Raw genomic sequence first — 12,355 nt, 5'->3', positions numbered from 1 at the left:
GCCTGGACGCCGTCCTGTGCCACTGCTGGAGGTGCCCCTGCTCTGGCAGGGGGTGGCACTGGGGGCGCTCCAGAGGGCCCTTCCAACCCTCACCAGTCTGGGATGCTGTGAAAGCTTTTCTATTGTGAGCCAAAGCTATGGGCATTGCCAAGCAGTGGGCTTCATCTCTGGTGTTCACGGAAAATATTATGGTGGTAGTGGGGAATAAATTAAATCTGTTAGGGGATCTCACAGATCAAGCTGCTGCGAGCACCGAATCAGTCCTTTCCTTTCTGTGTCCTGCTGCCGTTGGGCACGGTCGGGCTCTAAGGCTGCAGACGCTCTGATTGCCTCTTTCTGCCAGAGTAATTTAAAGTTCAGCTCTTACACAGCGGGAAACCCCGGCATTTTGGGGGGAGGAAGCGTGGAAAGCAGAGGAGGGATCTTCTCTGCAGCCTGGCTGGGTGCTGCTAACCGTGCACCCCGCTTGCTGCCTTCTCCGGCGTAAAACTGTCCAGAAGCGCTTTAAATCAGCTGCGATTTCTATGTATATTTAGAAACCCGGGCCGGCTCCCTCCACGCAGCGCCTCGAGTAAGCCGCTGTCGTCTTATCGCTCGGCCCCTTTTTTCAGCTCGTGTGAGTTCAAGCGCAGGAAGCCCTCGTGGTAAGCTGTGGGTAGGGAACGTGTGCTGGCCGCGGGCGGAAATGCAAGCGAAAAAGCTCGGGGATAGAGGAGCAGCGATCCTCCTCTGCTGCATCCATCAAATATTGCTTTAGAAACCCTCTTTTTGGGGTTTTTTTTTTCAGTCGGCGAGGAGCTGTCTCTTTGCAGGGCTGCGAGCGATCCTGCCGCCGCTGGAGGTTTATGGCCTCTTGGCCACGTGTCGCCTCTGCCCCGTGGCTGAAGGTTTGCGTCACTCTGCTCGCCAAACCGAAATCTTGTTTACAGACTGTTTTGCAAACGGGGAACCAGCACTAATTTCTTGTGGTGGGGGTGGTGATGGGGGAAAGCCTGACTTCAGACATCCATTTCAGACCTCGTTTGTGTTCCACTTGCACGCTGGTGGATCCTGATTAGCGGCGGATGATGGCAGGGAGTATAATTTCGAGGGCATTCGTGGTGGTGATGAGCAGGCTGGAAGTGGTTATGTGCAGTTACTCCCTCCCCTTGAACTGTGCTGCAATCCTCATTGTCCTCTGTTCCCTTCTTCTGAAGCACAGGAGGGGACCGTATCTCGTTCTTTCCAGCTCAAGACATCCTCGGGAAGACTCTCGCACCCGTTCTCGCGTTGCCGAAAGGCAGTTCCTCAGCGTCCGAGAAGGTGCTACGAGAAGAGACGTAGCGAAGAAAAACTCCCTGGTCGAAGGCACTACCGGGACGTGAAGTTGCGTTTGCTGGTGGTGCGCTCGATTTTTCTAGGAATATCACCGAGACTTGAGAAAATATTCGGGTGGTTAATGGGGAATAAATCGGAATTGGGGATTTGGGGAGAGCCCTGGCAGAGCGGTGGGATTTCAAAAAGAAATTATTTCAGCGTACGGGGAGGGGGAAAGAAAGATTTGCAACGCTGCAAAGAGTACAGGCTTGAGGGGGGAAGAAGAACAGCCACGGCTTAAGTGAATATTTTCTTGCCAAATATATCTTTAGGATTTCTGAACCTGGTTATAGCCCTCCTGGATAAAATTCTAGCAAGAATGAGGGGAATGCAGGCTTGACACGCGTGCGCTAAAAGTACGAAGAGATGAAAGGAATGAGAAAGGACTCGAGAGTGCAAGAAGGTACTTCCCACAACTTTAAATAATGTGGACTGAAGGGTGTCTAAATATTCCCTAGCGCTGAGCTCACACCAGGTTACAGCAGGCTGTGCATGCTCGTGCGAGTCAACCTCTTTATTGAGCAAGAAATTTCTGTGCAAATATCCCACGGTTACTACGGACTTAAAATTAAAAATAAAATCACAAACAGGGAGATTAAATATTGGGTTTAGGAGTGATTTTTTTTCTTTTTTTTTTTTTTTTCCTTCTAAAAAGACAAGACCATTTTTCTCGCCCTTTGATCAGGAGCTGAACCTGAACAACTCCAGTCGCCGATGAGCCTGAGCCGGAACGGAGCCGTTTCCTGGCTCGCCTCCCTGTTTGCACGTAATCTAATTTTTAACCCAGGTCGCAGAATAGACTTTTAAAATTCGTATCGTCAGGATACACGTGATAAGTAAGCTGTTCACCAGGGAAACCTTTCTGGTCCTTTCAGAGCTTAGGAATAAGTTTAGCTGGTAAATCATTTTGGTACCCTGAAGTTGGCTATTAGATGTCCTAACTTTCCAGCGAAGCTTTTAACAGAGCAAGTTAACTAATCAAAGTATTTTCTGATCTGAAAGTGATGTTGGTCGTGTTCTGGTTATAACCAGATTTTCCAAAGTGAGATGCGATTCTATTTCAGGGTTGAAAACAAGACTGTGAACAGACTGACTTAGAGGGCTTCGTCTCTTTGAAGCGGGTGAAAAGGGTCGGTAACCTTCGCGGTGCGATGAAAGGACATTTTTTGAAAATAATTTCTCTGGTGTCTGAGCTGTTCCCGTTGAAAGGCAGAGACGAATGTTGGCACAACAGCCCCCGTGCCTTTGTGGCCCCGTGAATCGTAGCCAGATATTACAAATGCTGTGTATTTATTACCTCTTAACTTGGGTAATACTCCTGCTGGAACCGGCCACGCTCGAGGAAATACGGACTTAATCTGCCGCCTGTTAGGGCTGCCGCGTTTTGGTTTTTATTTGGAGGATGACGGGGGGGAGTTCACTCAGAAAAGCGACGGCTTCCGAGGAAGTCGTTCATTCGTTGCGCTTGCCATAACAATATACTCTGCTAAAGAAGGGCAGATGTGTTTGCCACGGAGCATACTTTGCTCGGTGGTTGAATGAAATTAGTTAATAAGTGTGAGAACCAAACAAAACCCCCCTTTCCAGCTCGTTATTGTTACCGCTCGATATCTGTGCCTGTCTGGATATTAAATGGAATTGGTAACTCGACTAATAAGCTGTTAGTGCCAGTGTCTGGGTGATGCAAAATGAGTCTCTTTACAGTACGGGAACACCCTGTTAAAGAGAAATTTGATTTATGGTACTGCCCGGCGTTTCATGGAGCTGAAATCATACCCTTTGTTGTGCTGATTGTTGCTTGATTTCCACCGGCTTGTTTCGCAATCTCTTAAAACGTCCGAAATGATTACTCAGGAGAAAGAAAAGGGACCTGTGGGAAGCCCTCAGGCGTGAGCTCCCTGGACTTTTGCAGGCGATCTGCTGCGCGGGCTCGCTCCCTTCCTAAACTTTTATCGTCTCTTCTCTCTGCCTATAGTTCCCTTCGAGCAATGTGAGAATATCCCATCATCCATCCTTTCTTCTGGAGCTGGTAGCGCGGGATTTAACTTCAGGTCCCTGCCGCAGTGCTGCGGTGAAGGCGTTCGTGGCTGCCGGCAGCCCTCTGTTTTACTCGGTGCCCTTTTGCTTCCCTCCCTCGTTTAACACGAGGCGGTAATTCAAACACAGGACGAGGTTTCCGCACTCTCTCACTGGTGGCAACTCGCTGTTTGATCTCTGAATTGATGCAGTTACCAGTAATAAGGGGAATATCAGCGCCGAGCTGGTAAATTTAAATTTTTCTTGCCCGCTCTCACGTGTATTTATCGTGCTATCTGTACAAGCGGGATACTAAAGGGCAAAAAAGGAAAACAGGCTTAATTTAAAGGTGTCGTAAGTTAAAAGTCGGTTCAAACCGTGTGTCGCTGTTTGCCCCGTGCCCTCCGGGAGGGTTTCTGGGCTGCTGTTTGCTATCTGGTGTTTCCAGAGAGGCCACGGCCTGACAGATCAACTTCTCCTTCTTTCAGAATAAGGACGGCGGCGAACGTGAGAACAAGCAGTTCAGAGAAGATGACGAAGAGGAGACCGCCAAGCACAAGTAATGATTTATTTATTCCCGCTCGTCTCTCTTGTATGTATTGTTCAGACGCCGCTCTCGTGTTTGCTAAGTAGGATCTTTCCTGGGCTTCCAATGTGCAACTTATTTTTTATTTTATTTTATTTTTTTAAGTGTGAGTTTGATCTGAGGTGGGGGAATAAAGAGGAAAAGCTGACTTGCAGCGTTTCTGGGGGTTGCAGGGGGAAGGTGGTACCATCAGAGGCTTTGGGAGCATTTAGGCTCCCTTGAATTCTACAGCTGTTGCTGCATCTCTGTCCCCTGCACCTGCGTCGTTTTAACTGCGGGTTATTATTTTCCTTTTTTTTTTTTCTTTTTTTTTTTTTTCTCGTGAACGGAGGGCCGCCGGGTACACGTGGCTGTTTTAACTGTGGCTCACCGCTGTTCTCTCTTGTCACCGGAAAATGTGAGCACAAAACTAACCCCAGGCGGGGTGTCGCTCCTGGCAGGACCAGCTGACTGTGCAGTTGGTTTCCTGCCGGTAAAAACGCTGTTGGGTCTCCTTTGGAGATGATGGGGGGGAAGTATGTGGGGGGTGAAATTGGGTTTGAAGATGCGGGACGTGACTTTTTCTCATCGCTTTACCGGTTAGAAACCTCCACTGTGGGAGGTGTGCATCAGAGATGCTGCTGCACATGAGCCCATGTGCTCTGCTAAGAATATAGAGCAAAATCCTCGCGGCTTCTTGGGAATAACTCCCAGAAGAAAACTCATCCCTTCTTGAGAACAGCCTGGATTTGGGGTTGGGAGAGGTTCTTGAGAACCATCACCCGGGCTGAACTTTGTAGGCGCTGTGGTTGGGTTTCGGGCCGGAAAAGGCTGAAACGGGAGCTAGAGATCTTGGAAATGATGATGAATAATGAATAAACAGCTCTTGCTTTCCAGCCCTGCCACTCGATACGCTGCGTGGCGAGGTGATGCAGCGTGCGGTGGCCCGCTGACGAGGAGCATCAGGCCTGGGCTGTCCTTACCACGCGATGAGCTGACGTCGTTGGGCTAGCGGCGATGCACTCCTGCTCCCAAACTGGAATTCTGAATTGGGCCGCTAAAACTCTGAAGGAAAAAAAAAAACAACCAAAAAACTATCTTCCTTTTTTCTACCCCGACTAACTTTCAGGCTGAGGTTTGCTTCTTTTTAACCACCGCTGAGCAGCCTGGAGCGTATCAGAGGCGATGTGGTTTTCATGCCGAGCCCTTGGCGTCACTGCTGTCAAGTTGGCACATCACTTTTTCCACGAGTGCTCCTTCATGAGCTCTCAATTTGGGGCAGGTTCGGCAAAAAGCCTTCCCCTGCCTGCGAGTGATGCCCTCGAAACTTCACCTGGGTTGTACTTAGAGAGCAAAGGTGTTGAGCAGGAACTCCCGGCTCCCTCTGGCTTTGTACCCATGCGGGAAACTCCCCACAGATGTGGGCACGGGGCTCCTTCCGAAGTAGGTGGGAGCGACGCCTTTGGGGAGGCAGCTTTTGGGGCGAAAAGTTTGCTTTCCAGATCGATTTTTTTTTTTTCTTTTTTTCTTTTTTCTTCCCCCCTTCCCGCCACAGGATTCTGTAGCTCTTTGTCCGCCTCTCCAACTACGGCATGTTTTATCGGGATCTAAACGTAACTTTGCAAGGCAAATTAGAGCAAGATGTGCTCTGCAGGAAATGTTTGAATCACGAATTTGACTGAGATGCTTCTAAGCTTGTGCTTGACTTATTGAATGTCCTTTTTCTCTTGCTGGAATTGGACGTGAGTTTTTAACAAGATCTGGCGAGCCCATAACTTGATTTTGTCTTAGATTTTAATTTCCCGATAGCGTAGCTGAACTTGCTCAGCCCTTTGAAAAAGGGAACTGCTGTGCGCTAATACCCCGTTGGCTGGTGGCAAAAGGTAAGCCAAGATAACCTGCTGGTGTTTACCCCAAATTTAGGAAACGAGGGGTCCTGGTAACTGAAATCTGCCTTCCCTGCAAACCGCTCTCACCTAAACAAGTGCCTCAAGAGCTGCGCTGCTTTCTCAAGCTGAAAACCGCCGACAGCGCCACGCGGGGAGGGGAAATCTAGCGGTTCAATAAATAATCCCGTGGCCTACGTGCAGGGTTTAGGTGCTCTGACCGCCCTGAAAAGCGGGGCAGCACACAGGGCTTTCGCTGCAGGCTGCTTCCACCTCCATCCCTGCACCTCCTGCGCCAGCCCGTGCCCGACACCGTCCTTTATACCCTGTGTAGGAAGGACGGAACCGACGGGCGCCGGCTTTACTAATATTTTCTTGCTGCCGATGTGACGACACGCTTTTTGGCAGCTTCCTGTTTTTTTTTCTAATTGACTCAAACCTCCCCACCCCCCTTTTATTTTATTTTATTTTTTAATTTTTTTTTTCTTGTTTTTATCTTTCACGCTGCGAGCTACCACCGCAGGAACAAGTGCTGACGAAGCCCTCTGCGAAAACCATGATACGCTCGCAGCAATTTCAGCTCAGGCTATCTCCGATCTGAGCTCTCGGGGGAGTTTATATCTGTAATTGCAAAGAGCTTGGCCTGTTTTTTCTTTTTCTTTTTTTTTTTAATAAATTTTAACTGGTTATGCTTAACCCGCTGACCAGGAAACACCTCCCGCCGCGGCGCAGCCTGCGATCCGCCTTTGCAAGGAACAGGGTGTGGGTGGACTTTCGCCCTTCCGCCCCGTTCCCACGGGGGGAAAAGCGATGGGTTTGGGACTCGGGGATCTGCAAAGCCGCGTAAAGCCGCGACGGGGCTGGAGATTGGCATTGCCGCCCCGCAGAGGTGTCCAGCTTTGAAGTTGGGCTGCAGTTCTGCAAGCGGAGCTCGTCGGGGTGGAGTGTGTTAAAAGTGTAAATAAAAAGCCAAGGTAGGGCTTGGGGAAGGAGGGGAGAAAAAAAAAACATCTTCAACTGTTCAGCTTAACTCAAAATTAAGCTTCAGCGAGCTGCTGTTAATCAGCTGCTGGTGTTTCGACACTTAGTCATCCTTTAAAATTACAGCTCCGTTGCCGTGCCGCTTGCAGAGATGAATTTCTGGGAGGAGCTGGGGGAGGCAGGGGTTGGGAAACGCGATCTCTCCCCTCGCTGTGGGAAGAATGTCACGGGGCAGGTCAAAACCACTTTTTTTTTTTTTTTTTCTTTTTCATCTCTGCACAAAAAAAAAAAAAAATACAGCAGTGAGTTTGCTCAGTGATGGCTTTATCGTGGCTGCACAGCCAAGACGGCAGCGAGGATAACTGCTGTGGAGATTCCTTATAACCTGGAGCGTGGAGACCTTACTGAAGAGTTTTAAAAAAACAGAAAACATGAAAAAAATTATACTGAAATATGGGAGAGAGCGGTATTTATGTGTAGGCTGAGCTGAGAGCACGTGGTGTGTTTGATCGATGTCCTTTGTGGAAGGCTGAACCTGTTAACCACTGGTGGCTTGTCCTGATGGACGCCATGCGATGAGCCAGGCTCCATCGCCACCCCAGGGACCGAAAGCATGTCCCCTCCGGCGGGGAAGTTCTTGGCCCACGGCAGGAGGAGGTGGGCAGGGACAAAGCTGGAGCGCAGCACCTTTTGCTGGGCGCTGGAGAAGGGAGAACAGGAGTTTAGATGGCTGAATCCACCTGGCTGGTAACCGGTGGGGTACTGGGTGAGGAAATTGAGGACCTGGCAGGATCTAGGTTCCTTCTTGAAGATGCATGTCCCCATTTTGATGCTGTCTCCCCTCCAGAGCTGTGAGGATGCTGTGGACCTTCCCTCTGGTTAGAGCTGTGCCCATCTCTGGAGGAGATATCTGGGAGATGATCTGCTTTCACAGGGAAGACCCTATGGAGCTTCGGGTGGTCCAAAACCTGGCAGCACCCTCCTAACAGAGGCTGCTGATGTGTTCAACGGGTGCCTGGTGAGCCTGGCTTTGCCTTGGACAGGCTGGGTGTCCCTCTGCCCGTCCCCCAGTGGCAGGGTGGAAGGGTGAGCACCCGAAAGAGAAACCCCGGTTCCTCCTACCCAACCCTTGTGAGTTCTCAGCATCTTCGCAGCAGTCCACGCTCTTTCAGTAGTTGTTGCTGGGGTCGCATCCCTGCTGTAACCAACCCAACCTCAGCGGTTTGGGTGTTGATTTTTGGGTGCTTAGACCTCCATCTAACCTGCCTGTGGGAGAGCTCTTGGGGTGGTGTGAGGGGACGAGGCGGTACGTAACCCTGAGCTTACCTGGAGCATCTTTTTGCTCTTTGTGTTGGCTCTGTGCTGAGACAGTGGATGTGAAAATGGTGATTGAAGAGCAGAGCTGCAGCAAAGTCATGCTCAGTACTGTTTTGAGGCCAGCTAGGGGGATGTCAAGGTCCTGTGGTCATCCAGGAGCTACCAAGGTACCTTCAGGACCTCTTTTTGGCTTGAGCCTCGAGGGTGGCAGATCGTTTTGGACCCACCAGCAGCTGAAGAAGCTGGGGAGACCCCATAAGAGCGTGGACAAAGCACGTTCTTGCGCCAGCGTGCTGAGAAACATGGCTGGGTGCTGCCTGGGTCCTGTGCTGCAGATCGAGCATGGGTCTTGTCCCGGTTGTATTTACTGATGTTGAAGTTGCTCATGTCTGCCTGGAAAGCACTCAGCCTCCAGCGTGGGAGGCCAGACGGCCTCGTGGCACCTGCTTGCATTTGAAGAGTTTCTCTTGCAGCCGTCCTCCTGCAACACCCGGGGATACGTCTCTCCCCATCCGTGCTCCCCCAAGAAGCACGTCCTGAGAAACTGGCTGCCTCGGCAAGTTTTGGGGGCCTGCGGTGTAACAGAGGCGTTTGGTTTTTTGGCATTCCTCGAGTGCCTTTCGGCAGCCGCTCGGGAAGGAGGACGTGCTCCGACATGCTCAGCTATTTGAGCAGGAGCAGCCCTCTCCCAGCGAAAAGAGATGGCTTCTCGGAGGGTGGGTGCTGATGAGTCTCTGCTTGTTGCTCGCTCCTTTTCTGCCTTGGGCGAGAAATCCAGGAATGACGGCAATGACTTTGCCCTCTTGATCAAACAACGGCTCTGGACCTCTGTGTTAGAGACGTCTCTATGCTACTGCAAGAGGGTGTGAGGACAGCGTTGACTAGCGCAGTCTGTGCTTGGGACGTGAAAGTCATTTCTTGGTTTTGGAGCAGATGCAGATCATCTCATTGGGTATCTTGGTTGCTGGAAAGGTCACTGTGCGCAATGGGGCAGCCTGGAGATGTATGGACCTGGCTTTTGAGCCAGCCCAGCTTCCAGAAACACTGCAGCAGTAGGTGGTGCAAAGAGCAGATGTCATAGAATTGTAGAATAGTTTGGGTGGGAAGGGACCTTTTAAAGGCCATCAAGTCCAATCCCCCTGCCCTGGGCCAGGGACATCTTCAAGTAGATCAGGTTGCTCCAAGCCCCGTCCAAACTGGCCTTGAACACCTCCAGGGATGGGGCAGCCACAGCTTCTCAGGGCAACCTTCCCCAGGAGCTCACCACCCTCACAGGAAAGGATTTCTTCCCAATATGTCATCTCAATCTCCCCTCTTTCAGTGTAAAACCGTTCCCCCTCGTCCCATCACTCCCCTCCCTGATCCAGAGTCCCTCCCCAGCTCTCCTGGAGCCCCTTCAGGCACTGGAAGGGGCTCTGAGGTCTCCCCTTTTTGGCCTTCTCTTCTCCAGGCTGAACCCCCCCAACTCTCCCAGCCTGCCCTCCCAGCAGAGGGGCTCCAGCCCTCCCAGCATCTCCGGGGCCTCCTCTGGCCCCGCTCCACCAGGTCCACGTCTTTCCTATGTTGGGGGCCCCCGAGCTGGAGGCGGCACTGCAGGGGGGTCTCCCCAGAGCAGAGCACAGCAGAGGGGCACAATCCCCCCTCGCCCTGCTGGCCACGCTGCTGGGGATGGAGCCCGGGATGTCAAAGCTGTCTGCAAGGGGCCAAGCTGGGTAGGAATGCAAAGTGCCAAAAAAAAAGAGGGGGGGGGGTTTTGAAATTAAGTCCATGCCAGGATTGCTGAGTGTTGTATAGCACGTCTCGCGGTGCCCCCAGAGGGTGACAACGCTGTAGCGTTCCCTCAGCATCCATGGGTGATCACGCAGCACCCTGCATGTGCTCGGTGACGTGTCAGAGAAGTGCAGCAGGTCGGGGGGTAGACGGGACGAGGACCGAGGGGAACAAAGAGGGTGCAAGAATCCAAGCCTGCAATCTCTGCCCAGATGCTCTTAATCTGGTTCTTCCCATGGGGTGTGCAGGAGGTAGGCAAAAGTTTAAGCCTCTCAGTGGGTTAAGCTCACTGTACGGTGAATTTTCCCCAGCAACAAATTTAAGGGACCTGTAGAAGCAGCTTGAAAAGGACTTCTGCTCTGTGGTTTGCAATTGGAAACAGAAAAGGGAAGAGGCGCTTTGAGGAGAAGTGTTTACTGCCACTGAAGAGCATCTGAGTGCCGCCCCAGGGGACACCTTCACCACACGGTCCTGCAGGTACCCCAGCGTCCCTGCTCCTTTCAGGTTCTTCAGGAACTTGGCCAGAGCCCAGATCCATCCAACTTGGGCTCCAAACCTCCGAAAAAGTTTGTCCCCATCTTTCCTGTAGCCTCTTTAGGTACTGGAAGGGGCTCTAAGGTCTCCCTGGAGCCTTCTCTTCTCCAGGCTGAACACCCCCAACTTTCCCAGCCTGTCCTTGCAGCTCTCTGCAACTTGGCCTCCAAACCTCCTGGATTGCTGCTGAAGTCTCCTGCTTTGCTGTCTTTCGTTGTCTTACTGCCTTGTCCCCACTCCTTCAAACCTTCTCACCCTCCTGGAGCACATGGTGAAGCAGAGGGTCCACCAAACCACCAATCCTTCAAGGATTTGAGACCTTTGTATCTTCTGGAGCAGTAATTTCTTTGCACGTTTGAGCGTGGCTTCCCAGGACCGCTCAGGAGTAAGTGAATTTTGGAGATGCAGAGAAATAAATTCTTGCACTGGTTGCTCTTTAAAGGGCAATGTGGAAATGGTTGCCCAGGATATTTGGTTTCAAGGAGATTGGAGTTGCTGTCGCAAAAATGGAAGGTTCTGAAAACAGGGGCTCTGGAGCAGCTTGGGAAGGTCAAAGGGCAGCAAATTCTCAAACCAGATGGTATTTCTCCAGGGCTTTGGAAAAGAAATGGCCTGAAGTGGCTGAGATAGGGCTGAGGACACCCAGGATTTCCCTAAGCTGCTTCCAAAGAATGGGAAAGGCTCTACTGTGGCGCTTCAAAAACAGTTGTCTGGGACCTGGGTGTTGGAAACCACTTTAGGTGATGCAACAGAGGAAGCATCTTTTATTTTTTCCTCGCTTCATCAGGTGCCTGGAGCTGACACTGAGGAGCCCCAGAGACATTTAAGCAGAGCAGCGTGAAGGGCTCGAAACTCGGGGGAGACCGAGAGGTGAGGAGCTGTGGAGGACACCCTCTTTTGGTCCTGGGCAGAGTAACCAGGGTCTGCAAATGCTGCTGGACTCCTGCCGAGGTCTGTTTGCCTCTCTCACCTCCAGAAGCACTAAGAAAACTGTATCGAGATGTCCTAACCCGCTTTCCTTGGCCCTCAGCGAGGTAAAGATAGGAAGATGCTTTTGAAGCATAGTCACCAAATCCCAGAATCCCGGAATGGTGAGGGCTGGAAGGGCCCTCTGGAGCTCCCCCAGTGCCACCCCCCGCCAGAGCAGGGGCACCTCCAGCGGTGGCACAGGACGGCGTCCAGGCGGGTTTGGAATGGCTCCAGAGGGGGAGACTCCCCCACCTCTCTGGGCAGCCTGTGCCACTGCTCTGCCGCCCTCACAGCAGAGAAGGCCCTACTCAGGTTCAGATGGAACTGCCTATGGTCACGTTTGGGCCCGTTCCCTCTTGTCCTGTCACTGGGCACCACTGGAAAAAGACTGTTCCCATCCCCCTGGCACCCTCCCTTGAAGGATTGATCAGCGTTGATAAGATCCCCCCTCAGTCTTCTCTCCTCCAGACTCAAAAGCCCCACGTCCCTCAGCCTTTCCTCATCAGAAAGATGCTCCAGTCCCCTCATCATCTCCGTAGCCCTTTGTAGTTGGTGCAGCTCCAAATGACTGTTCTGTGATAGTAACTACGGGAATGGGGACACTGTGACAATCTGAAGAAATCGCTTTTAGGGGGTTTCTTGGCAAACCCATTCCCCGTGCTCCTGATGCGAGGACATCAGCATGCGGACGCTTCACCAGAAGGCTTAGAATGATCCATTTAGCAATGGTAAAATCGGTGTTTGCTCCATAAACCCTTGGGGCTGGAGGAGGAAAGCAAAAAAAAAACCCAACAAAACAACTCTGCAGACAGCTTTGAGTGTCCCGTGTTTTGCAGCGAGATAGCTCTTCGCATTCTGTGCATACCCCGCATGCCGTGCGTGCCGTTTCCAACCCGCCTGCTTCAAAGAAAAGCTGACATTTCTTCTTCGTCCCTGGTGAGGAGCTCCGGGCCTGAGTAGA

General features: G+C 51.6%; 1 protein-coding gene across 1 annotated transcript in view; it reads left to right on the top strand.

The window, feature by feature from the left end:
• The window catches only part of CCDC12 (coiled-coil domain containing 12), a 44,251-nt gene that overhangs the window by 23,097 nt on the left and 8,799 nt on the right, over positions 1-12,355 (top strand). The window contains exon 2 of the mRNA XM_009880520.1: positions 3,861-3,931. Within this exon, the coding sequence (XP_009878822.1) occupies positions 3,861-3,931 (71 nt within the window). The remainder of the gene's footprint in view (positions 1-3,860; positions 3,932-12,355) is intronic.

This window comes from Charadrius vociferus, unplaced genomic scaffold, assembly GCF_000708025.1.
Source record: "Charadrius vociferus isolate BGI_N301 unplaced genomic scaffold, ASM70802v2 scaffold12, whole genome shotgun sequence".
NCBI lineage: Eukaryota > Metazoa > Chordata > Aves > Charadriiformes > Charadriidae > Charadrius > Charadrius vociferus.
The sequence above is the reverse complement of the archived record's forward strand: the minus strand, read 5'-3'. Positions and strand labels throughout refer to the sequence as shown.